This window comes from Gadus chalcogrammus, chromosome 2 (genome assembly GCF_026213295.1).
Source record: "Gadus chalcogrammus isolate NIFS_2021 chromosome 2, NIFS_Gcha_1.0, whole genome shotgun sequence".
Lineage (NCBI taxonomy): Eukaryota > Metazoa > Chordata > Actinopteri > Gadiformes > Gadidae > Gadus > Gadus chalcogrammus.
The window spans coordinates 23,658,295-23,684,976 of NC_079413.1; the positions used below are offsets into that span (position 1 = coordinate 23,658,295).

Below are 26,682 nucleotides of genomic sequence, written 5' to 3' on the forward strand. Positions count from 1 at the left end.
AAGTGAAATTGACATTATTTAATAACTATTATATAATCTTTGTTTATTATTGTTGCCTAATATTGCATACTCTATATTAGATATCCAATACTCTGAAACAAAATTATTTGTTGCAGTACTGTATTAAGTTGAGTTACTGCTCTATTCAACATTGTGGTATCATATACAGCCATGATGGCTGCTTATTGGTGGCTGACAGGAGTTTAAACAAACATCATATTTGTATTTAAGGGTGGATGTGTAAGAAAATACTTTTTATTTTTAGTTTTACCATGCAACAATGTCTACATTCTACTTGAAAGAAAACAAATGTTTAATAGTGCTACCAGCCCAGGCCTATAAATAACGACCACTATGACATAGTTATAACAGGACAATAACTTGAAGACCATTCCACACATATGATGGCTAAGGAGCATTCGGTGAAATACAGCTGTATTGAGTCTCATGATGGGTGGCTTCACTCGGGAAAGTGTAGCGTGTTGAAGGATTCAACCCACTGATCAGGGGAGTAGTGGTCTTCTGTTCTGCTTTCACTAAAGATTTCCTCATCTGGGAATATCCATTTGAGATTGTTCAGCTTCTGCTTTCTGTCCCTGAGAAAAATTCGGTGGTTGCAAAACTCTGTCTAACCCCTACTAGGTTTAAGGTCTCTGTCGACATCATTCAAGTTCATTCATTCATGTTTTAAAAAGGCGACAATTTCCATCATGACGGACGTCGTGATCGGACGATGAAGGGGAGGGGGAATGAGTTAGTGGTGAGTGTGGTCTGGTCTGCTGCACCCTTCAAAACCTCTTTTAATGAGATATCTTTTCATCAGTTGGGTAATCCCATTCGCAAAGTAGGCATTTTTATTCTCACATCCATGTGGCTCAGTGGTGGTCTATATAACCCCTGTAAGTTTCATTCTGACAAAGAGGACCAGAAAAAGGACTGTCTGTTTCTGGTTTAATAGGAACATATTGGTATGTGTTTGTTTTTTGGTATTTACCATTTCAATGTATTCAGTTGGTCAGGAATTACTCCTGCGTATCAAAGCAAGCATCACAGGTAACTGATTCTGATACATTCAGACATCAGCCGTCATTATGGATCGCCGGTCAAAGGCTGCCGCCTCGGATGAGAACACTGCTCTGCTGGGCGGAGAACCGGGGACAGCTTCCCTGGTAGGTGAACATCTGACCTTCGTTATACTCACCCACTACATATCCTAACGTAAAACGTGACAAAAATATGTTCATATTATTATAACAATTTGTAGTACTACTAGCAGTAGTAGTAGTAGTTGTATTGTGGTACAAGTATTGGTTGTAGAAGTTGTAGTCGTAGAAGTAGGCCTAGTACTAAGTAGTAGCTTACCTTTTCTTAAATTGATCCATAGGTTGGCTGATTCGTACATAGTTTATATCAACAAATATATTAGTCAAATACATTTATATATATATATATATATATATATATATATATTTTTTTTTTTTTTTTTTTTCTTTTCATAAATTACAATTAAGTTTGTATGTAATTAATGAACGGAGTCAATATATTAGACACATATAGACCACTGGGTAACCCTTCACATTAAGGGTCATCATACCCTTAACTGGCACAAAGATCATCAACCAACCTGGGACATACTGAAGTATCTATCTACGCATATTATATGCTTTCTTATCTTTATTTATTTTATCTTGTACTGTTGCTGCTTTGTGAATGTTGAGGAACCAAGCCTAAGATTTTTACTCTTGTGTACTGTACAATAAGATGCAATAAAAGTGATTCTGAATCTGATTCTGATTATAAGTCTACGTCGCGCGTGTCGTTGGCAGAAAGAGACGAGAGCGACAAGAGCCACAATCATGTGTTGTTGTGCCGTTGGTTGCACAAACCCTTTTAAGACTGATTATCCCATTTATTCTACTTCTTGCTTGCCAACATAATAAAAAAATTCAAATACTTTAATAATTATGCTTTTTCTTATTCGTATTGCATGCTTATTAATTCGAAATTCGTCCCAGCCTTTATACCACAGATACTCTAGGTCTATAGCATACAACTGTGTTGTCTGATTACATTTTAATTCATTGTTCACAATTTGACAGCTCTCGTTTTAAAGAACAATCACTGCACCATTCGTTTCAATGGGCCTTGCGACGGTCTATATACTTTCAACATAAAGTGTACATATTTATAATTCGAAATTCGTCCCAGCCTTTATACCACAGATACTCTAGGGTGTATAGCATACAACTGTGTTGTCTGATTACATTTTAATTCATTGTTCACAATTTGACAGCTCTCGTTTTAAAGAACAATCACTGCACCATTCGTTTCAATGGGCATTGCGACGGTCTATATACTTTCAACATAAAGTGTACATATTTATAATTTGAAATTCGTCCCAGCCTTTATACCGACGATACTTTAGGGTCTATAGCATATAACCACAGTGTCTGATTACAGTTTAATTTAACAGTAAGCTGGCAAAATCGCTAATTAACACCGCAACTGCAAATTCACCACACGGAGATAACCATGGCAACCGGTCAAACAAATGTTCTTTTTGCCATCTTTCTGCGCGCGCATCCGCAGTGTTGATATATATATGTATATATATCATATATACCCTGTATATATGTAACATATTTTGTTAGACTATGTTTGACCACAAGTGTAACAAAAGACGCACAACGCAGCTTTTCCACCTCTGTCCCTCCAGTCCTGACCTGTGACCTCTTTCCATCCAGGTCAACAATTCCCGACTGTTCCTGGCCGTCTTCTCCGTGGTCCTGGGCAACTTCAGCTTCGGCTACTCCCTGGTGTACGCCTCGCCGGTGCAGACCGCTCTCCAGGGGTCTGAGGACCCGCGGCTCCAGATGGACTCCACGCAGTACGCCTGGTTCGGCTCCATCTACTCCCTGGGCGCCGCCGCCGGCGGGCTGGGCACCATGATGCTCAACGACATGATCGGCCGCAAGATGAGCATCATGACGTCGGCGCTGCCCTCCGCGGTCGGGTGGGTGAACCTCTCCCTCTGCGTTTCACACCCTGTGGGGGTCTCGTAAGGTGGTGCATTAATCAAACAGTACGGGTGACAGGAATAGGCATCGACCCCACGATACGATATCACGATTTTGTTTGTTCCAACTCGACATGCATTGCGATTCTTTCAATGTTGCGATATTTTACGATTTTGTGTTTTTTTCCGGAGGGGCTGATTCAGACATTTTTGTTCACACACACAGTTTTTTTTTTTTTGTAAACAATCAAATAGACTTATCTGGCTTAAGTCTTTATAAAATTCATATTTTACTGCATCATATTATTACAGTAATTACATACACTAGTCCTATTTAAAGTGGAGCCAAACCCCCACATCAAACACCAACTCTTGGATTAGTTTGCAATAGACCTCACATGCTTTTTCATACATAGCCTGGCTCATATGGTTACCAGATCCCCTTAACCAAGTAAGTGCTCATGGAACCTGGATTTAAGGGGGGTATAGAGAGGATTCGGCCGGCCTGCGGGGTGTCCCTATAGGACAACTCTCCCAGTGTATACGATTATGTAACAATCCTATTCCTTATTTATTTATATTCATAAAGTCGTGATATCATATGACTGGGTTCAATGCTATTACACAGTTCTTCAGTATTAAGAGTGATTGTTCCCATTTGTGACCCAATGTCCGCCAGGTTTAACAGAATAACACGCGTTTTCCGTGTAATTGTGTAATGCACCTGTTATTGTACCTGTAGTACTAATATACACGGATGCTAGGGATTGTATATAAGGTATTACAAACTGTATTGCAATGCACAGGGATCATGCATTATGCCCCTCCCCCCCTTCAGGTACATGCTGATGGGCGGAGCCTCAGACAGGTGGATGCTCCTTTTAGGGCGTTTCCTGACGGGCGTCGCCGGGGGGATGACTTCTGCCTCCATACCAGTAAGACGTCCCGATGGTGTTATGGACCTTATCGGGCTCCGGCACGCTTCTGCCTGCATTTGATTCTACATGTGGTGTGCTCTTGTGGTTGAGTGCGCGTATCTGTGTGTGTGTGTGTGTGTGTGTGTGTGTGTGTGTGTGTGTGTGTGTGTGTGTGTGTGTGTGTGTGTGTGTGTGTGTGTGTGTGTGTGTGTGTGTGTGTGTGTGTGTGTGTGTGTATGCATGCATGTTTGTGTGTTGGTGCATGTGTGGGTGTACTCACTCATGTTTGTGTGTGTGTGTGTGTGTGTGTGTGTGTGTGTGTGTGTGTGTGTGTGTGTGTGTGTGTGTGTGTGTGTGTGTGTGTGTGTGTGTGTGTGTGTGTGTGTGTGTGCGCGTGTGTGTGCGTTCCAGGTCTATATCTCAGAGATCTCCCTCCCAGCGATCAGAGGGGCCATGGGTTCCTGCCCACAGATCACTGCAGTGTGTGGGGCCTTGGTTCTCTACGCTCTGGGTGAGATGGAGGAGCCGTGCTGTGTGGTTGTATTATTGTGTTTTTGTCATGATGTGCTGCGTGACTGTGTCATGTTGACACGGTGTGATGGTGTCATGGTGTTATGGTGTTGCTGTTGTTTGTCCGAGGTTTCACATCTCTGTGCGAGCGGCGTCAGTCGCACCGCAGAGTGAAGTGAAACGGGAACTGTGTGTGCGTGTGCGTGTGCGTGTGCGCGTGCGTGTGCGCGTGTGTGTGTGTGTGCGTGCGCGTGCGTGCGTGTGTGTGTGCGTCCTTCAGGCACCATTCTGCCCTGGCGCTGGCTGGCGGTGGCGGGAGGGGTCCCGGCGGTGGCCCTGGTGGTCCTGGTGGCCCTGATGCCCTCCTCCCCCAGGAGGCTGCTCTCGCTGGGCCGGGAGGGGGAGGCGGAGGAGGCCCTGCGATGGCTGAGGGGGCGGGACTACGACGTGCAGACGGAGCTCCGCGCTGTGCAGGTGAGAGCTGCTCACCTGCTCGTCCCAATTACGTTCCGATCGATTTTTTGGATCGAAACGTACCTCGATACCACTTTTACCGCAAATGTAGGGAATGTTTTTCGACTAGCAACTAGGGCGAAGAGGAAACAAAACAAGCAGCTCGGGAAAAGATAGATACATCGCTAGCTCTATGCTGTAATGTTTCACAACCATATAATAAAAAGGCGTGTTTTGTTGCGTTAACATGTCAAAATATGTCTTAACCCGCAAAAATAGGTCACGTTAATATACCTGACCAACGTGATATCCACGACCCACAATGGACATGTTATGTATGGAAAAGCCTTGCTTATTGTGTGAATTAAAAGAAAGAAATGAACTGTAGTCTGTAATCATTTGATTAAAATCTTACCCTGATACTCTGCACACGGCAATCTTGGAGGTCAACAGGACAGATTTCTGCGGTTGTTGGGCAAATTCTTCACATCACGACCCAAACGTTTCTGATATACCGGAATACTAAATCTGACAAACACGTTGAAACTTACTCTATAATGAATACAATCTTCACAAGTTATAATGAGACACAAATCGATCGGATTATTGTAATATATTATTGTATCTATCAATAAGTGTTGTGCTGAAGACATTTGTGTGTGCGTTACAGAACAGCATCAGATCCCAAAGGGGCGTCACCCTGAGGGAGTTGGCCACGCCCACGTACTACCGGCCCCTCCTCATCTCCGTTGGGATGCGATTCCTGCAGCAGCTGTCGGGCATCACTCCCACTCTGGTCTACATGCAGTATATCTTATCCACGAGCAAAGTAGCTCTGGATCCCGGGTAGGTGACGAGAAGGATCCCTTCTGGATTTTACAACTTCTGTTTGGGTCGTCTACAGAATTTTTATACATATATTATTTATATACTGCCCTTACCCATAGACGTTTTGGCGCGCCGGCCGTACATATACATTAATAACAGAAGGGGGCACCAAAACAGCCTGATGATCATCATCCTATTACTTATTATTTTAATGTAAGCACAACTGCTGCCTCCATACCAGTAAGTTAGACCAATGTTTGGAAGGTTCTTTTACTGTGGCCGAAATGTCTCTCCCATTCTTCTGCCTACATACGAATCGGCGTGTGTAGGTGTGTGTGTGTGTGTGTGTGTAGGTGTGAAAAATAAAGGTAACACAAGATGAACATACAATTTCAGACAACAATCAAATGGATTATGGTACCCCCTGTCTTAGGTCCCTGGGGTTTGGGCCCCCAAGGGTGCACTCACACTAGGCCATCTGGCCTTGGCCGTTGGCCTGTCACAACTGTGGCCTGGCCACGGTAGGCTCTTGTATATACGTCATCACGTCGTAACACGTCATCACCAAGCGTCCGCTACACGGACCATAATAAAGTCTGCCGCCAGTCAGAGTTTTAACCACAATGGACAACAACACAGAGAACACACCAACAGTTGAACCGCTTGACGCCATGTTTACCGTTTAATGGGAAAGAAGGCTTGTCACCTTTATTATGTCCGTGGTCGTTGCATTGACTATACGTCATCCAGCTCAGGTTGCGTAGCCGTGCGTGTGCGCGTGTCGGCTCATTAGCATCTGTACCGCGGCGGCCCGTACCGTAGCAGCACACCTCTCCCAAGTGGCCAAGTTGGCCCGGCCTGGCCAGACTGGCCACACTCACACTGGCAGATTTGAGCACAGTTAGGTGTGAAAACGGCCACGGCCACGGCCAGATGGCCTAGTGTGAGTGCACCCTAACATACACTGGGCCCCGGCCCCGGTCAGACGCTACGGCAGGTGGCGGTCAACAACGCATCATCAGGAGGGTAAAACCAAACAGCCTCATGTCAACCCAGCTCATGTTCCGTATTGGTGGGCCAACAATCCTATGTTTGGCATTCTTATTTCCGGATGTTCGGAAGAGCTGACGTCAAGGAAGAAAAAGTGATGTCGCTAGGAATGCCACAAGCCAGATCCCTATCAGAATGTTAATTAGAATGCTAACATACAGTACATTCCGTGAATTTGCTTTTGAGCAGATCATAGCCTCTGAGCATTCCACTCGCTAGCATTACGGGAAGCATAGATCGTTAATCTTCCCATCAGTTGTCACTAGTTATTGTAAAACCGTCCCGAATATTTCAATCGAAAAAACAGAATCGATTTGTTTGTTTGTATTTGTGGCAACTATTGGAGTAAACGGCCAGGTCATGGGTGGGTTTACACTGACTTGCACTGTGCCAACCAAAGACACAGCTTTGTGAGCTGCTAAAGACTTTTTCGGAATAGGATAGGATGTCGTTGGCATAGCACTGCCCTCATTTATGAGCGTGTGTACACCGCAAGAGGACGGTGGTTTGCACAAACATCGTTGCTGATTCACCGTCAACACAGACGATATTAACTTTTAATTATCTGACTTTTGTTGCCGTGGGACTCTTTTCTCACAGCGACAAAAGTGAAACAGTTGTTGAACGCCTTTCAGGATCGCCACGGTCATCGTCGGAGTCGTCCGCCTGTTCTCGGTCGCCATAGCAGCCAGTTTGATGGACAGGGCCGGACGTAAGGCCCTGCTGTACACCTCCAGCATGCTGATGATCCTGTCCAGCCTGAGTCTCACCATGTACTCCCACGCCAACGGGTGCACCCCCCCGCCGACCCCACCCAACGTCACCCACCTCCCCCAGCCCGGGTTCGACTCCCTCGGGGTCGCGCCCGCAGGCCTCAGCCTGGTGCCGCTCTTCCTCGTCATCATCTTCATCTTCGGTGAGTTCATTACAAGGGCTTCGGTGAGTTTGGGGCCTTCTACGGGAAACAAAGAACCGGGAACCGACCCAGGCTGATGTGGACCCTAAAAGGTTCCCCGCCCAACCATCATCATTTGCATTACCTCCACGAGTACTCAAGCAGTCCAGACAGAATGACCGTGGACGTGTGTGTGGCTTTATTGAACATTGATTCCCTTTGTGTGGGCGAGCTGTCTACACAGTGTTTGGGCTATATGTATTTGAGATCAGATATTGCCTTGTCAAATGATTTGTCAAAAGATTCCACATTTGTTCCTGGTAACGGTGTTTAGGTATGTCAGCAGAACAGCCCAAACCCTGACTCAGCTTGTTGACGCCGTGCCGGTTGTCTCCTATAGGCTACGCCATGGGCTGGGGACCAATCACGTGGCTCCTGATGGCGGAGGTGCTGCCCCTGGTGGCCCGGGGCGTGGCCTCGGGGCTGTGCGTGGCGGTCAGCTGGCTGACGGCCTTCGCAGTGACGCACCTCTTCATGTCCCAGGCCGACAGGTACGGCCTGTACGTGCCGTACCTGTGCTTCACCGTGGTGTGTGTGTTCTGCCTGCTCTTCACGGCCGTGCGCGTCCCCGAGACGCGGGGGCGCACGCTGGAGGAGATTGAGAACTTTTTCAGAACCGGACGCACTTTCACTATCAGCAACTAGAGGTCCAGGGTTGGGTTCATGAGACCTGTGAGCGTGAATGAACAATCACGTGCACACGCACACACGGAGGTCAATGATTGGTTGAGATCGGGGCTTGGAAGTGTTTGAAATGTATGTTGTATCTTACCCCAACTTGTAACTTACCTACTAACAGTCAAGTTGCAGGTGTTATTTCCTGAATCTTCTGGAATTCTTATCCTCAACGAAAAAGTGTCAGAAACCTGGCTATAAAAGATATGTTCACCTGTTCTCCACTGTGCCTTTGACTTGAAACAGTTCTCTGTTAAATAATATAAACAAAAAATGATCGTGGTCTGTACTACTTCCAAAAGTTATTTTGCGATGATCATGGTGTGCAGTACTTCAATGAGTAGTGTTTGTGCTATGAGGATCAGAGGGAGCTGTGTTTATAGTCTACACTTGAGTCTTCTCAATACAACAATATCCAGAGCTCAGAGGAAGCTGTCGCAACAAACTCCACCTTGTCATTACTAGGCAACAACAACTACTGAAATTAGGGAACCTGCTTTTAACACAAAGTTTAAAGTTTAAAGGAAACGCCTTAATGAGGGACAAACTGTAGTAATGATGACTCAACTGAAGGGTGTAAACGCAGGGAGTTTTAATGTCTAAAGGCTGCTGAAAGTGCATCGGCTGAGAACTTGTTTAGCAGACCTAGGCCTGCTGGCTTTAAGGGCGTATGGGCGTAGCTTCAGAACATTTAGAAGAATGGGTTGCCTGACGATCAAGGGGAACCTTTTGGATGGGAGTCTGAATCTACAGTCAGACTACTGGAATCAAAGGCTGAGGGACTGTCTGACGGATGACGGAGGGGGCCGGTGTGAGGCAGCCGCACCCGGCCCGGGTCAGGGTGGAGGCAGCACGTCTGGTGTCCGTCGAAGGATCCGTGTGCACAGGTTAAACCAGCCATCAACGCACACACTCAGAGAGAGATCCCCTGCACAGCCACGTGGAGCACCAGCACCAAGTCTTTATCTACAGTCTTCTAACAATAAACTGGCTTTCAACATCCCCGCCTGAGGCCTTTGTCTGATGGAGCCCAACAAAAGCCCCCTAGGTGGCGTGTTGTAGCCCGTAGGTGGCGTGTTGTAGCCCGTAGGTGGCGTGTTGTAGCCCCTAGGTGGCGTGTTGTAGCCCTAGGTGGCGTGTTGTAGCCCCACGGTGGCGTGTTGTAGCCCCTAGGTGGCGTGTTGTAGCCCGTAGGTGGCGTGTTGTAGCCCCTAGGTGGCGTGTTGTAGCCCCACGGTGGCGTGTTGTAGCCCCACGGTGGCGTGTTGTAGCCCCACGGTGGCGTGTTGTAGCCCCTAGGTGGCGTGTTGTAGCCCCTGGGTGGCGTGTTGTAGCCCCTGGGTGGCGTGTTGTAGCCCCTGGGTGGCGTGTTGTAGCCCCACGGTGGCGTGTTGTAGCCCCTAGGTGGCGTGTTGTAGCCCCTGGGTGGCGTGTTGTAGCCCCTGGGTGGCGTGTTGTAGCCCCTGGGTGGCGTGTTGTAGCCCCTAGGTGGCGTGTTGTAGCCCCACGGTGGCGTGTTGTAGCCCCTAGGTGGCGTGTTGTAGCCCCTAGGTGGCGTGTTGTAGCCCCACGGTGGCGTGTTGTAGCCCCACGGTGGCGTGTTGTAGCCCCACGGTGGCGTGTTGTAGCCCCACGGTGGCGTGTTGTAGCCCCACGGTGGCGTGTTGTAGCCCCACGGTGGCGTGTAGCACTAGCCTTGCTATTTACAGAAACCAAGATCTCCCTGGAAGTTTTCAGACTTTCTTTACCAACTAATTTGACGTACGTTCATATCGTACTGGACACAGCAACAATAGTAACCTATCTTTACCTGCACATCACATCATCAATTGAATATGTCTTGTAGAGTCCATGCATTATGGGATGTCTTACCTCCCCCATTAAAATCCATATAATCCCACTAACTCTTTAAAAAGCAGCTTAAAAAATATCTTATCTTTTCATGAATCATTTAATCACTTCCTGTCTTCGCCCTTGCCCCACATCTTTTTTCTATCCACCGCATGTATTTATTACATCTTTTCCATTGAACTTTGCTTAAGTTTATTTGTTTCTTATAAATCAGATTTGATTGTGATTATTGAAAAGGCTGGAACTCTTGTTCAAGCCTATTGGGCTTCGTTCCCTCCATGCACCATAGATGTTAATGTGTGCTAAATAAATAAACTAAACTAAACTAAACTTGCTACAAACGTATAACTTAATGGCACTAATTCTCCATTCAATAAATGACAAACATATTTTGTGTCTGTGTCGCTCAATCATCTATTCCTTCATGGGAATGCTTTTCTGACATATTGCCTCCCCTAGATTCCAGGCCAAGTATTTGTGAAGGAAGTTTACAACCTTCCAGTTAAATGTCTACACATTAACAGTTAAAGAACTACACATTAGCACATTAAGAGGTAAAGACGTGCACATTGTCTACAAAACACATTAACAGTAAAGATTTACGTGTCTTACACATCAACAGTAAAATAGTCCAGTTGGAGAAGTCCTATTACTCCAATGACATCACTTGAATTCCCTAAGCTAGCCATTAAAGAAACTCCAGTGATACTCATTGTCTGAAAACTAGTAAGAGGAAAAATATATATGCAGCATATTGTATCACTTGTATACACACAAACACATACACACACGTGCACACAGACATGCACTTACAAACACATTCATGCACGGGGGGATTCTCACCCGTCATATTTTTGCAAGTCCAACTCGAGTCTCAAGTCTGAGGTCGTCAGTCCAAGTCTACCCACTAAACATTTTCACCACAATGGTCCAGTCCAGGTCATATGGGCCTCTGTTGTAACTTGGTCCAGTCCAGGTCATATGGGCCCCTGTCGTAACTTGGTCCAGTCCAGGTCATATGGGCCCCTGTCGTAACTTGGTCCAGTCCAGGTCATATGGGCCTCTGTCGTAACTTGGTCCAGTCCAGGTCATATGGGCCCCTGTCGTAACTTGGTCCAGTCCAGGTCATATGGGCCTCTGTTGTAACTTGGTCCAGTCCAGGTCATATGGGCCCCTGTCGTAACTTGGTCCAGTCCAGGTCATATGGGCCCCTGTCGTAACTTGGTCCAGTCCAGGTCATATGGGCCTCTGTCGTAACTTGGTCCAGTCCAGGTCATATGGGCCCCTGTCGTAACTTGGTCCAGTCCAGGTCATATGGGCCTCTGTCGTAACTTGGTCCAGTCCAGGTCATATGGGCCTCTGTCGTAACTTGGTCCAGTCCAGGTCATATGGGCCCCTGTCGTAACTTGGTCCAGTCCAGGTCATATGGGCCTCTGTCGTAACTTGGTCCAGTCCAGGTCATATGGGCCCCTGTTGTAACTTGGTCCAGTCCAGGTCATATGGGCCCCTGTTGTAACTTGGTCCAGTCCAGGTCATATGGGCCTCTGTCGTAACTTGGTCCAGTCCAGGTCATATGGGCCTCTGTTGTAACTTGGTCCAGTCCAGGTCATATGGGCCTCTGTCGTAACTTGGTCCAGTCCAGGTCATATGGGCCCCTGTCGTAACTTGGTCCAGTCCAGGTCATATGGGCCTCTGTCGTAACTTGGTCCAGTCCAGGTCATATGGGCCCCTGTCGTAACTTGGTCCAGTCCAGGTCATATGGGCCCCTGTTGTAACTTGGTCCAGTCCAGGTCATATGGGCCTCTGTCGTAACTTGGTCCAGTCCAGGTCATATGGGCCTCTGTTGTAACTTGGTCCAGTCCAGGTCATATGGGCCCCTGTTGTAACTTGGTCCAGTCCAGGTCATATGGGCCTCTGTCGTAACTTGGTCCAGTCCAGGTCATATGGGCCTCTGTTGTAACTTGGTCCAGTCCAGGTCATATGGGCCTCTGTCGTAACTTGGTCCAGTCCAGGTCATATGGGCCCCTGTTGTAACTTGGTCCAGTCCAGGTCATATGGGCCTCTGTCGTAACTTGGTCCAGTCCAGGTCATATGGGCCTCTGTTGTAACTTGGTCCAGTCCAGGTCATATGGGCCCCTGTTGTAACTTGGTCCAGTCCAGGTCATATGGGCCTCTGTTGTAACTTGGTCCAGTCCAGGTCATATGGGCCCCTGTTGTAACTTGGTCCAGTCCAGGTCATATGGGCCCCTGTTGTAACTTGGTCCAGTCCAGGTCATATGGGCCCCTGTTGTAACTTGGTCCAGTCCAGGTCATATGGGCCTCTGTCGTAACTTGGTCCAGTCCAGGTCATATGGGCCTCTGTTGTAACTTGGTCCAGTCCAGGTCATATGGGCCCCTGTTGTAACTTGGTCCAGTCCAGGTCATATGGGCCCCTGTTGTAACTTGGTCCAGTCCAGGTCATATGGGCCTCTGTCGTAACTTGGTCCAGTCCAGGTCATATGGGCCTCTGTCGTAACTTGGTCCAGTCCAGGTCATATGGGCCTCTGTTGTAACTTGGTCCAGTCCAGGTCATATGGGCCTCTGTTGTAACTTGGTCCAGTCCAGGTCATATGGGCCCCTGTTGTAACTTGGTCCAGTCCAGGTCATATGGGCCTCTGTCGTAACTTGGTCCAGTCCAGGTCATATGGGCCCCTGTTGTAACTTGGTCCAGTCCAGGTCATATGGGCCTCTGTTGTAACTTGGTCCAGTCCAGGTCATATGGGCCTCTGTTGTAACTTGGTCCAGTCCAGGTCATATGGGCCTCTGTCGTAACTTGGTCCAGTCCAGGTCATATGGGCCTCTGTCGTAACTTGGTCCAGTCCAGGTCATATGGGCCTCTGTTGTAACTTGGTCCAGTCCAGGTCATATGGGCCCCTGTTGTAACTTGGTCCAGTCCAGGTCATATGGGCCTCTGTTGTAACTTGGTCCAGTCCAGGTCATATGGGCCCCTGTCGTAACTTGGTCCAGTCCAGGTCATATGGGCCTCTGTTGTAACTTGGTCCAGTCCAGGTCATATGGGCCCCTGTTGTAACTTGACCCATTTTCAACCAACTTCAATTCTATCATATGGTAAATAGGCAAAATTGATTATATGAACATTATACCAATATTGTAAAATCAAGGCCAAACAATAATTGTTAACTGGCCAGCAGGGCAGCTGTCAGGGAGACCAATAATGGCAACAGCAATTTGACCGTATGTGGAATCAATATTACTTGGTTATGTGGACCACATATATTGTATAAATGTCAGTTTTACAGTCAAATAATCGCACCACCAAACATTCAGGCAGGTTAAGGTTGACGCACACGCAACTATTCAACCCACAATTGGCAAAACACAACGTAATACTTTTTGTTTCAACTTTTTGTTTTATCTTGATAGTCTCTCACCTCCCTACTAAGACACTCTTACACAATAGCATTATCCCATCACACATTTGGACATTCCATCAGCGTCGATGCCACATTGGTAACGAATTGGGCATATTTGCATTGTTCTCACGAGTAGAATCATGTGAAATTGTGCGTGATCCGCGTAGTTTGCGCCGCCAAAAGATCTATTTGCTTCTTTGCTTTGACTCTGTATATTTTTACAACAAACCAAAGTGTTCCTTCGCTTTTGGTGTGAACCCACGGTAAGAAAAGCTGTTTTGACGTCTTTCTCTGAACCAACGTCGAATCGGCTGACGTTAATTTGACGACGTGTTAAGAACATTATCATTAAAAGTGTTGATAATATGACTAAGTCGTTGTCTAAATGCATAGTCAAAAGAAACCACTAACGCATACACAAACACATACATGCATGCATACAAACATGCAGTGGCGTAGCATTGTTGTGCTAGGCCTTGGGGCAAGATCGCTGGGCCCCCCCCCCAAACACACACACACACACACACACACACACACACACACACACACACACACACACACACACACACACACACACACACACACACACACACACACACACACACACACACACACACACACACACACACACACACGCGAATGCATCCACTCCCCCATAGGGCCGAAGCCAACAGCCGCCACAACGAGAGAACGCAAAATCATCATCAGAACCATGGACAGACTTAGCATCCCTAGATCACACGTCAAAGTCGCGGAAACATTATTAGGATGACGTACACCGTATTTGCAAAAACAATGCCAACTATCAAAAACAAAACAAATGTTCCATTCAGCTGACCACACAACTACATTTCCCAAACAGCACAACTATGGCCTAATCAAAATGGCCATTGGTAACATACTCCTACATGGCACAGCGGCCATAACCAATAATAAAATAACAACTGCTCTTACCCGTTCAGAAGTTAACTCTGCGTGCCCTCTGTTCAGCAAACCCGTTGATAATAGAGGTGAAATCAGATTTTCTTGCTCTTTCATTCTGGATGGAGAGTATGGCCAATACACTCAATCGCTACTGTGCCATGGCGCTCCTTAGGGAAGTCTTTATCAATTTGAGTTCGGAAAATGACCGCTCTGCCATGGCTACTGTCACTGGTATGGTGAGGTACAGGAAAAAAGCTGTGCAAACATTTCGAATTGCGCGCATCCATGTCTTTCTTCTCTTTACGTTTTTTAGTACCACTTTTTAGCTTGCTAAACATTGCAATGGTATGGCTTAGCTTTTAACAATATGTTAGAGTTGGAGACTCTAGCTGTGTTCGAAGTCGTTCCCTATTCACTTACTCACTATTCCCTATATAGTGTTCATGATATAGTGCACTATATAGGGAACGAACAAACGAGAATTCGGACCCTACGCTGAACATTTCTAAACGTCATGTGCGTCAGTAAATGCGCCGGGTATTTGTGTGACGCAGACAGATGCGCCCACATCATGTAAACAAACCGGGCACTCACGAGGAAAGCTGGAGCTTGTATTGATGTTGAATGTTACATTTCATCATTCAAGTTTTTTTTAATTAATTGTGAATGTTAAATTTTCTATGTTAGATTCCAAATAAATTGTTGACATTTCTAAACGAAGACGGAGACTCCATCATTAAATGAATTTGTTTTCGCGGTTAATCAGCTTCTTCTTCTCCTTTGGAAAAACACGACAGCATTGCATTGTGGTACACGGGGGCAACCTGTAGGGTACGTCGTGTGTACACTCAAAACATCACGGTGATTGGTCGAATAGATTTCCCAGCAGGCCCTATTCTTTTGTAAATGTTGAAAATAAAAGCAAATAAATGAAGTAGCCTAAGTGCGATTGTATATACTTTTTTATTCGTGGCCAAAATATCACTACTGTAACCAAATTACATACATTAAGGAAGAGGAAGAGAAAATATATGAGCCACCCTGACTGTGATGTTATGAGAGAAGGGAGTCTATATGAAGCGTTCAGTTCCTCACTACAATGACTTGTAGACATCTTAAGCTGCCTTCACACCGCCGCCAGCACGGGGGCCGTCGGGCGGTCCTGGAAGACCCAACCCAAAGCTACGCCCCTGCAAACATACACACATAGATTCATACAAGCACTCACACGCACACACACATCTTTATGGAATGTCGAGCCCTGTCAATTTACAGGATTGGCATATGGAATGCCGTAGATCAGGTTGGGAGACGCACACACACACATTCTCACTTCCTCTCCGTCGACATCGTGACCAGGGCCAAACCCAAGCTCTCCGTCACCGTGTGATGCACCTGCACCTGCACCTCGGTTATCCTCCTGCAGTCTAAGTAAGGGTGTGGGTGTCTTGTGATGATGATGAGGAGAAGGACAACTATGCGTGTGTGTGTGTGTGTGTGTGTGTGTGTGTGTGTGTGTGTGTGTGTGTGCATGCACATGTGTTGGTTTTGTTCATTGTAAGGATGGCTCACTACATTCTCTAATAGATTAGGGACTTGCTGTGAATGAAAGGTGGCTGAAGAGAAACTGGTTTGTGGTATTTGAGGCAGAGAGAGATAGAGCAAGAGAGAGAGAGAGCAAGAGAGAGAGAGAGAGAGAGAGAGAGCAAGAGAGAGCAAGAGAGAGAGAGAGCGAGAGAGAGCAAGAGAGAGCAAGAGAGAGCAAGAGAGAGAGAGAGAGAGAGAGAGAGAAAGAGAAAGAGATAAATAGATACTGGCAAATTGGTAGCCGGAATGGCGCATGGTCCGGGCGTGTCAGGGGTGTCACCATTGTACCTTTAAGGTACAGCGGAGGCAGGTCTTGAGGTATCTGTTGATCACACTTCCCTGGACACTACATCGACAACACTGAACACAGACACAGTCACAGTCAGGTCTCCTTCTCCAAGGTAAGACAGCTCAATGTTCATTTTCAACAGGCATTCTCTTTTTATTCTATTTTAAAAGGAATGACATTTAAATATAGTATGTGTCTATGGACAAGATATATGGAAACATACACAAAAAGAGTCCAAAACTAACTTTGTCTCTCGATGTTTCTGAAGATTCATTGTAGAGATACCTCAACTCTACTGAAGTAGAGTTGAGGTACATATAGAGTAGAACATTTAGAAAGTATATTTTCACTTTCTAGATAAATGAACTAGCACAACTCATGCACAAAACAAGCCTTATTTACCAGTTGAGTGTACTGTTTCTCCATCCTCAAAGGGGATCAGTACTCTATGAGTTGGAGCGTATAGGATCCCACCTAAAGGCCAGGAACTTTTCCATCCATTAACCAGGAAGTGCACTAGTCTCTCTCAAGGTTCAGTGATGTCGTGACTGCTGGTCCCATGTCCATTGGTTACCAAATGTGTTGAAGTGTACATTTTTTCTTTCTCTGTTTTCCTTCTGGATCAATAGAGACTACCACTCTGATTCCAAGGATGATTCTGATTGCTGTATATTTCTGTTTATTCAGTATACCATGTTATGCTTACTTTTCTAGTGCACGTGAATATGTTTTGTCTTGAAAAGTTAATAAGTTAGGGCACGTTGTTTAGGATCTACAAAGCGGTAGATTGTGGACATTGTGCAGGTGCTTTCAACTCCTTAGCTCCCATAGCCTATACAACATAGATGATAGGGTTGTGGAAGTATAAATCCTGATAAAAATATCACTCACATAGGCACACAGAATTTGGTTTCAAAACCAACACACCACTACATAAGAATCTACAGCTCATTTGGAAGTCTGTGATAGATGTTATTATTGGGTGTTTTGTGAGTCAACTGACACACCTTTAACCGTGCCATTTTCCTCTGGTGACGTTGGTTCTCAACAACTAAAGCATGCAGCTTAGCTACATTCTTCCAGCTAACATATGGGTGTATACTTCACGTCACACATCAATCGTGTGTGTGTGTGTGTGTGTGTGTGTGTGTGTGTGTGTGTGTGTGTGTGTGTGTGTGTGTGGCTGGCAGGCCCAATTCTTGTTTTAATGCAGACCAATAGGTTTCTATGAGGTTGGTCCTTTCTCATAGGGGCCCAAATTCACCTATTAAGACACTTTTTTTTAATGGTCTCTCTGTCTCCAGTGTGTTGAGCGTTTAAATAAATACAGCTATACAATTGTATAAAAGCTTGCATAGGGAAGCTATCTCTTGTTGTGAGCAAATCAAGCTCAACATTTCACAATCATATAATTGGTTTATTGGTTTTTGTCTTTTACTTTGTCATACGGATGCTAGCAGTGGCGGCTGGCCAATGGAGAATGCTAGACGCAGACCTCTATGCTGGAAAGGGTTTTTACGTTCTTCTTTCTAAAATATGTGTTTAGTTGCCTTGCCAACGGACACTTGTTGTTATCTTAGGGTACAAACAATTGAAGCTACCTGCTACGGCGTAGCATGGAAACCAGACGAATCTCGCAAGCATTTGCTCTAGAGATATGGTCTGGCTCCCCTCCAATACGAAAGGATTTCTGCCTGGTACGAAATAGACAATTTATCTATTATAAGGCGGGATAAATACGATGACTGTGCACAAGGGTGCGTACGTGGAGGCAGGTGTGTCAGCCCGACTCTTATTTTATGCGAGCTGTACACCAGGCATCTTCAAAAACAACAAAGATGGCTGCCGCTGATATAGAACAGTCTGTCGATTCTGCTATCGAGACAGTATGTAACGAGCTAGAGCACTAGTTTCATTAAAAGAAGAACAAATTACTGCACTTAAAGTTTTGTTGCGTAGAAATATGTACTTTCCTCGTCGCTCACTGTGGCCTCGCCCGTCTCACTGCTGTGATTGGTTGGAGGCCTATCCAATTGCGTCCAGGGCATTTTGGTCTGCGCCTATTGGTAACGCCCCCTTGGAAATCTAAAATGAAGGGAGCGGTTTCTGACCCGTTGCAGTTTACAATTCGTCTGACGATGCCGGGCTAGCTAAGGTGGTGCAGTCGCTGAAAACATGGAATATAGCTGGAATACCAATGAATGAGTGGGAATACCAATGAATGAGTGGGAATCCTCGTGTTGAAGATTTCCCCAATGAGTAATCTGAGTCGAGACAGCCAGGGAGATCCTCATTTTGCACTCAAATCTATGCACTCAAATAACATTTCTGTGGCATCATGTTGGGCGTGCATGAATAGCCTAGTGGGAGGCTCAATCCGCGCATGGAAATGCACTAAATCATGGTCATATTTTTATAACGTGACCAAAATGATTCTTATGTATTTTATTTATATTTTATTGGGGAGAAAGGAATATTTATTAGCTTTTTCCTGAATAGTTATTCTTTAGCTATTCATTAAAAATGCCTTATCGCAATTCATTTATGCTTATTTGGGAGATATTATAATTCAGATTTGGTTGATCCTGAAAATTTTCAGGAGTTATCTGATGTAGGGGAGCCCAAGAATGTCCCATTGATCATCAGCAGTTCAAAGTTTCAAAGGTTTGACCTGCTGGGGTCCACTTGAGATGTATGATCTGGCTTTAGAGCAAAGAAGATGTTAAGAGTTTTTTAATAATCTAGCTTAATTTCCTCATGAATTTTCCAAAATAGGGGCACCCAAAATAATTCTGCAAAGGACCCCCAAAAGCGAGAAATAGCTAGAAAGAAGTGTGTGCGTTCAAACATGCGTGTGTGTGTGTGTGTACGCGCGTGTGTGTGTACACGCGCGCGTGTGTGTACGCGAGCGCGTGTGCGCGCGTGTGTGTGCGTGTGTGTGTGTCATGCAACCATTTACCAAGAGATGCATTGTTTAAATGTGTTTCAACTATCCTTACCCTGCTGAATTATATTAAAAAAAGATATATTGATAGATAAAATACATCTTAAGAAGTTCAACATTAAAACAACATTCCCATTAGCAATCTTTTAGCAGATTTGCTACAAATCAGCAGTGAAAGTTATCTGCACAATTTAGGTTAAAAAATGTATTTATATGGCATATGGCATTTGTTTGTAGCTTTAACATTTTATGTATATCGTATACTGTATATTAAAGTGAATGAGTAGGTGTGAGAGACCCTTGGTTTGGCTTGGTTCCCTGTCTCTACGTATAAGTTTTATGGAATCAGATTATAGTCATTATCAAATCTGACAAAGTGTGCACTGGGTTTAATTGCTGTAATGTGCATTTGTTTGTTAACAGAAAAATGATTGTACAAGTGACAGTACGGAGGCACAAAGAAAAAAAAATGGGTAGACTTTTATAATAAGGGTACAATAATTAACCATTAATTAAAATTAGTTAATTCTGAACTAAGCAGTGGTGTTCATGTTAACTAGGGTATTCACTTTTTCATTATTTGATCCCAAATAAACCCTATTAGTAAGTGATAACTTACTAATAAACCATTAGTTAACTGTTGATTAACTGTGAAATAATTGTTAGTCAATGCTTATCATTGCATTCACTAACCAGTAATGAATGGTTCATTATTGTAATTATTGTAAAGTGTTACAAAGAAATGCACTTAAAACCCTTGAACTTCTTTGGTCTTCTTAGGAAAGATATCGAAAAGACATTTTCATCAATTTCACAGTTTTCTATACTCTGGAGCACATACAACTATATTCTATAGGGAGTCTGTACCTGGTCACCTCACGGGGGCCACATCTCAAGTGTCACCACCGTAATGTATTACAATAACTTGGGAATAACGCGTGTAAATGAATTAAGGATCCATTCCCACGGCAGCAAAGCGAATAGCCCGTAGAACACGACCAGAATCTGAACAGTTGTTCATCATCCATCTCTCACCTTCTCCAGGTTCCAGACAAAGCAAGATGGACACACAATCGGCAACCCTACCCCCCTATATTCTACCAAGTAAGGTTGAGCCTCAATAAACGCACACACACACTTTACACTCACAAGGACAGCCGTTTCATTACTAACTTTTTTATATTTGTAATTTCTCTCCCCCCATTCCCTCTCTCTTTTTCATTCTCCCTCTCTCTCTCTCTCTCTCTCTCTCTCTCTCTCTCTCTCTCTCTCTCTCTCTCCCCCCCCTCTCTCTCTCCCTCTCCCTCTCTCTCTCTCTCTCTCTCCCCCCCCCTCTCTCTCTCCCTCTCCCTCTCTCTCTCCCCCCCTCTCTCTCTCCCTCTCCCTCTCTCTCTCTCTCTCTCCCCCCCCCTCTCTCTCTCCCTCTCCCTCTCTCCCTCCCTCTCTCTCTCTCTCTCTCCAGCGGAGGGCAAACCGGGCGGTGGAGTATCAGTCTATCATTTGCACACCCCCTTCAACCCCAACCCTCCCCAGCACGAGGTTGGCCCCAACGAGTCGCCCCAGGGTACGCAGCCTCCCCCCCGTGACAGCGTGAAATGGTCTCTTCCGGCTAGGAGTACCACACTGGGGCCCCTCCCTCTCTGCCCCCTCCCTGCTAACGTAGGGTCCCGACTAGGAGTATCACACTGGGGCCCCTCCCTCTCTGCCCCCTCCCTGCTAACGTAGGGTCTGTCCCGGCTAGGAGTATCACACTGGGGGCCCCTCCCTCTCTGCCCCCTCCCTACTAACGTAGGGTCTGTCCCGACTAGGAGTATCACACTGGGGGCCCCTCCCTCTCTGCCCCCTCCCTGCTAACGTAGGGTCTGTCCCAGCTAGGAGTATCACACTGGGGCCCCTCCCTCTCTGCCCCCTCCCTACTATCGTAGGGTCTGTCCCGACTAGGAGTATCACACTGGGGGGCCCCTCCCTCTCTGCCCCCTCCCTGCTAACGTAGGGTCTGTCCCGACTAGGAGTATCACACTGGGGGGCCCCTCCCTCTCTGCCCCCTCCCTACTAACATAGGGTCTGTCCCGACTAGGAGTATCAGACTGGGCCCCCTCCCTCCCTACTCTTCTACACCATTGAGGAGCTTTGCATTTCATGAATAATTGGCAGGCCCGTACTTTCCCGGGAACGAAGGCGCCTTGATTGGTCGTAGATTAACCGGGAGCGGTCTTAAATGTATGCGTCTCATACAGAGGAAGGCACAGTCTGCTTGGAAAAGATATGTTCACTGACCCTTTCACTTTCTAATGGCTGACAAATATTGATGTTATTAATAACAAACTTCAATCAAAGCCCTTAAATCGTACCTACTTTAACCCTACTACAAATATACAAATCACCAGTTTTACTTTGCCTACGTGACACCATGGCCTCTCTCTCATGTTTCCTCATCGTCCTGCTCCTTTAGGATGCTGTGATTTATGAAGTATGGCCGTAACTCATCTCATAATGCCAGCTGTGTTCAAACAAGGAGCCAATTAGAAGAAGCTGAATTTAAAGCTTAGCCGGATATGCTAAATCTGATTTCAGTGAATGGCTCAATTTTCAGTTTCTGCAAAATGTAGACTAATCTTTAAGTTGAGTTACCATTGGCATCCTTCTTCATTATTATTAGTTGAATAAAGGTGAGCTATAGGTGAAAGTCTACTTATATAACCTACCCTGCCTACACGTTTTGGTGTTTTTTTTTTCACAAACATTTAACACGAAAGATGTCTCGCACGCTAGCTGACTTCAGCCAGTCTCGCAGGGCTGGGCTTTCCGTGCTGGGAATTTCCGGAACGATTGCATTTTTCATCGGGTGATATGAAATGATGACTCTTGAAGCCTTTCAAGCCTTTGTCAGGCTCAAACGGTCCTAGATAAAGTCAACTCGTTCGTCGAGATTCCAGGGAAGAGCTCACTTGAGTCACTTTTCCCATATCCTATCCTGAAACAGGTCCAACCAAGCCTCACTTACTAACTCTACTTCCACCCTCTACCGCCATCTAGTGTACACCAGCGGTGGTAGCGCACATGGAGGCCCCAACCCGGAGCCCCCCACCAAGATTTATCGGAGCCCGGACAGTGACATGCTGGGGCGCACGGCGGGCAAGACCACCTGCACCAGCTGCCAGCAGGATGTCACGACCAATGTCACCTACAAGCCCGGCACCTACGCCGTGCTCATGTGCCTGCTCTTCATCTGCTGCGGGTAAGACACACACACAGAGAGAGAGAGAGAGAGAGAGAGAGAGAGAGAGAGAGAGAGGGAGAGAGGAGAGAGATGAGAGAGCGAGAGGAGATGGAGACGGAGAGAGACGAGAGAGAGGAGAGAGAGAGAGAGAGAGAGAGAGAGAGAGAGAGAGAGAGGAGAGAGAGAGAGAGAGAGAGAGAGAGAGAGAGAGAGAGAGGAGAGAGATGAGAGAGAGAGAGAGAGAGAGAGAGAGAGAGAGAGGAGATGAGAGAGAGAGAGAGAGAGAGAGAGAGAGAGAGAGAGAGAGAGAGAGAGAGAGACACACACAGGTGGATGGATCTACAGTAGCAGTTCCAGGTCCCATGGGCCCCCCTATTGTCACAATCATAATATTATAGATTCAAGGAACCTCAAACTGTTGAGGACCACGTGAGCCACAGAAGTAACCAACAAACGTTGAACCAGACTCGAGGCTCCACGCTCTGGAGACACTCTAGCTCTAGCTGGTTCGAGCTCTGGAGGGTTCTAGTTCTACAGGGTTCTAGTTCTAGTGTGTTCTAGCTCTAGCTGGTTCTAGCTCTAGGGTGTTCTAGCTCTAGCTGGTTCGAGCTCTGGAGGGTTCTAGTTCTACAGGGTTCTAGTTCTAGTGTGTTCTAGCTCTAGCTGGTTCTAGCTCTAGCTATGGAGGGTTCTAGTTCTGTCTCGTCAGTCGAGTTTACTTTTTGGTCTGCACGAGCACGTTGTTTATGGAAAGTGAGTCTAGATGCGATTGTTTGAGTCAACGTAGCTTTTCATTCTGACATTGATTGGCTACCTTCTTTGGGGGGTCCAGCCTACAACTTGATCTTTCGGGGGGCTCCTCGTCCCTTTGGGCCAGGGTGTTCCATGGCAGCTCCCGTTAAACGTGATGCAGAATCCATATCTAAATCTATAGATAAAAGAGAGGAGATGAGGAAACCACTGCACCGCTGCTGTTACTGATGGAAAATCCTGCCTTGACTTACATTTGCATTCTGTGTTCCTTTTCCTCTAGGCTCTTTCTGTGCTGCTGCCTGATTCCGTTCTTCATGAAAGACTTTAAGGACGCGTACCATACATGCCCGCGCTGCAACAGAGTCCTCCACGTAGAAAAGAAGAAGTGCTGCTCTTCGGGGTAATGCACCGCGTGCACTTGAACGGTGCCGAAAAGATCCTACGAAATCACTCATTATTTAGATTCTTCTATGCGTGGGCCGCCAACAGGAATACGCTACCAGCCACGTTGTCCACCACTGCACGTTATTCTTCTTCAAGCACCATGTGCACTTTCTAGGGGGCCTATTGTTTCTTCTTTCACATGCTCATACCCCCATCGGCTTCCCCTATCAGTAGAGTATGTATGATAAATAAAAATGAAGAATGTATGATAGAGGCTTAAAGACTTAGACTCAGTGTCTAACTAATGTCGCCTGTCTGATGTTCCACATTTACATATTGTATGTTCTTGATGAGTGGAGGAAATGTAAAGGTGACATTTACCTGCTAGAAATATTGATCAAACAGATGTATTTTGGTAAGAGCTTTGCATGTCAAACAATGAATACGAATACACATTGTACAATAAAGGAATATTTAATTACTGTCTTTTACGTTGCAATCTTGTTATGGGTGAGACAATAAGGATTGAACAGGGCCTACCTTAATCAAGACAAATTGTTAAACACGTTGGAAGTAAATGTGTTTTGTATGGCTTACTTAATATTGAACAAGTATTTTTCAGCAATTAAACATTAGGTATCGATATGCAAAATAGTACATGATAATTCTTTACAAATACCTGATCCCTGTTTTATGGTCTTTCAAGTTCCTCCATCACCAGGCGTGGTTTGTGCTATCAACTATGGCGACGTTTTACTAATTGTATTATTGTTGGTAATAACTTTGTTCTTTCTCTGATAAACATATAGAAGCTTCTCTGGCTGACGGCTTGTGTAGACGTATAAATACCTGGAGTGGGGACCTGTTTAAGAAACATCGATCCTTCAACTGAAATAGTTGTGATACAAATGATGGTTTACATAAATTCAAATACTTAGAGGAAGCTGATCAACGTATTTCAATGCAACATGTATGAAAGAAGTGGTTAATACATGGCTTTCCTGGATCATAGACCTTAGGAAATGTGTTTTAATACGTATGGCTTAGCCTTGGTTCTAGCATGCAGCCTACTTATTTATTTATACTGGGTTGACAATAGACTTTGCTATAACTAATTTTAGGTCGATTTTTCTCATGTTTATAGTTGTACGGGGAGAGGAGGCGTTTGCTTTTCACAACATAAATAAACTGTTATATACTACTTTAAGCCAAGTGTCCATATGATCCAGATCTGGTTAACCAAATTGTTTCCTAACAATATTGAATGTATGAATAAAGTTATAAAGAACATTCTTTGTTTTTGGAAAAGTCCGGGAAAATAATAACTAGTAGTTCATTAAAGTACTTGGGTAGTTTGCTCTACTCAAGCATTAAAGGTCCCCTATTTCACCACTTGGTTTAAGAAGCCAATGCAAAATGTGCCCTGCTCTTTGCTATAGTGAAATCGCAAGCGAGTTTCAACCTATACGGACGAGCCTACCAGTGGCATAAGTCCTCTGGCTAGGCTTGTATACTAGACTTGATTAAAGACATGTAATAGGGTTATGTGCTAGATTAGGAATATTGCCGTTCTCTGGACTATATTGCATGGATGTAATATTTGGTTTAGCAAACTTCATCTGGACGAGGGCAACGGTGTTCAAACTCACAATTCCTTATTTACATACTTTCTACTGATTTAAGACATTTAACCATTTCAATATGGCCATACATTGGCTGTAGTTTCATATTGGGCCTGGAGATTGAAGGGCACACGAAGCCTAGCAGAAGGTTTGTTTTTATAGAAAATTTTATTCAACATACATTTCCAGCAAAAAGGCAATATACAGGAATAGTCTGCTGCTACACTGAGGATTTTTTTTTTTACCGGAAAAGATCAAATTAAGTTGAGAATATGCAGGTCAACTTTGTACTGCATTTAAAACCAATGCAAGTTGTTTAGAAGAAAAAAACCCAACAAAAAATCTTTCAATGGAAATTTCCAGGAACTCAAAAATAAAATCCCACACACAAGAAATATGAACACCCGGCTCCATTTGTACCCAACAACGAAAGCGTTTGTGCCTCTTTAAATTTTACACGTCCATATTTTTAAATATACAATTCTTAAATGTCGTCTTTACAGAGCCAACTACGCGCTATGGGGGCATTCCTTCGTTGCTGTGAAAATAAAAACCAACAAAATAAAATGAGGGAAAAGAAAACAATCAAAAAGGGCTTTAAGTGTTTTTCTAACAATGCTGGTTTTGTCTCTAAACGATCCTCAAACCAGTGGGTTCTAAATGTCTGCAGCTCCCTACAAAGCACAGCGCAGTCGCCGCTTTCAACCACTGGGCGGTGACAGTACTCACTTGCACTGAACAAGGAAAAGAGGGGGGGGGGGAGCAAGGAGGAACGGGTTATATGCATATGAACGCATACGTGACTGGCTTATGCCCTAGGTGGAGAATGGTGGAAGGTGGTTGGGGTGCAGGGGGGGTTGAAGGGAAAGGGACAGAACAGGGGGTTCCTTAGAAGGTGCAATGAAACGGCCACCCAAAAGTTCACATTTACCAGTCCTGAGAAATGCAGGCCGTTGACGTTAAGTGCTAACGTGCAAGCTGAATTACAGACGATTCCTTCAATAATGTTCCTTTTATTTTATTTATTTTTCAAACGCTGTGGAATTTGACATAAAACCATCCAAAAAGACAACCAAAAGTAGATGCTTCTACTTTTCATCCAACCGAGATTAGGCATGAACGGAAAACATTGAGATGTTTCATTTTTGAATGCGTGTCGAGTTACTCTTACGTTGACAATTGCAGGATTGGTGTGTCGTGGGGGGGGGGGGGGGGAGACGGAAATCCAGTCGGTGGGCGAAACAAAAGTGAGGAGCCCCAGCTGAAACAAAAGGGGGAAACTACCCCCCCG

The 26,682-nt window shown here is 45.3% G+C and overlaps 2 protein-coding genes across 4 annotated transcripts; both read left to right on the plus strand.

The window, feature by feature from the left end:
• Nucleotides 1-614: 614 nt before the first annotated feature.
• On the plus strand, nt 615-11,049 carry slc2a6 (solute carrier family 2 member 6). Of its 3 annotated transcripts, none has more exons than XM_056605096.1 (9): nt 615-760; nt 1,077-1,169; nt 2,745-3,013; nt 3,855-3,951; nt 4,345-4,444; nt 4,724-4,917; nt 5,567-5,742; nt 7,410-7,690; nt 8,070-11,049. In XM_056605096.1, the coding sequence occupies exons 1-9, from the start codon at nt 734-736 to the stop codon at nt 8,372-8,374; spliced, it is 1,542 nt and encodes a 513-aa protein (XP_056461071.1). In that variant the 5' UTR covers nt 615-733; the 3' UTR covers nt 8,375-11,049. The 3 variants fall into 3 exon arrangements, with proteins under 3 accessions (XP_056461071.1, XP_056461072.1, XP_056461073.1); XM_056605097.1 differs by having other exon boundaries at nt 615-968; nt 8,070-11,048; XM_056605098.1 differs by having other exon boundaries at nt 1,012-1,169; nt 8,070-11,048.
• A 5,369-nt stretch (nt 11,050-16,418) lies between these two features.
• si:ch211-157c3.4 (Lipopolysaccharide-induced tumor necrosis factor-alpha factor homolog-like) lies at nt 16,419-25,224 on the plus strand. The gene is made up of 5 exons (XM_056605514.1): nt 16,419-16,580; nt 20,457-20,516; nt 20,875-20,976; nt 22,449-22,650; nt 23,666-25,224. The coding sequence occupies exons 2-5, from the start codon at nt 20,474-20,476 to the stop codon at nt 23,787-23,789; spliced, it is 471 nt and encodes a 156-aa protein (XP_056461489.1). The 5' UTR covers nt 16,419-16,580; nt 20,457-20,473; the 3' UTR covers nt 23,790-25,224.
• The last annotated feature ends 1,458 nt before the right edge of the window (nt 25,225-26,682 follow it).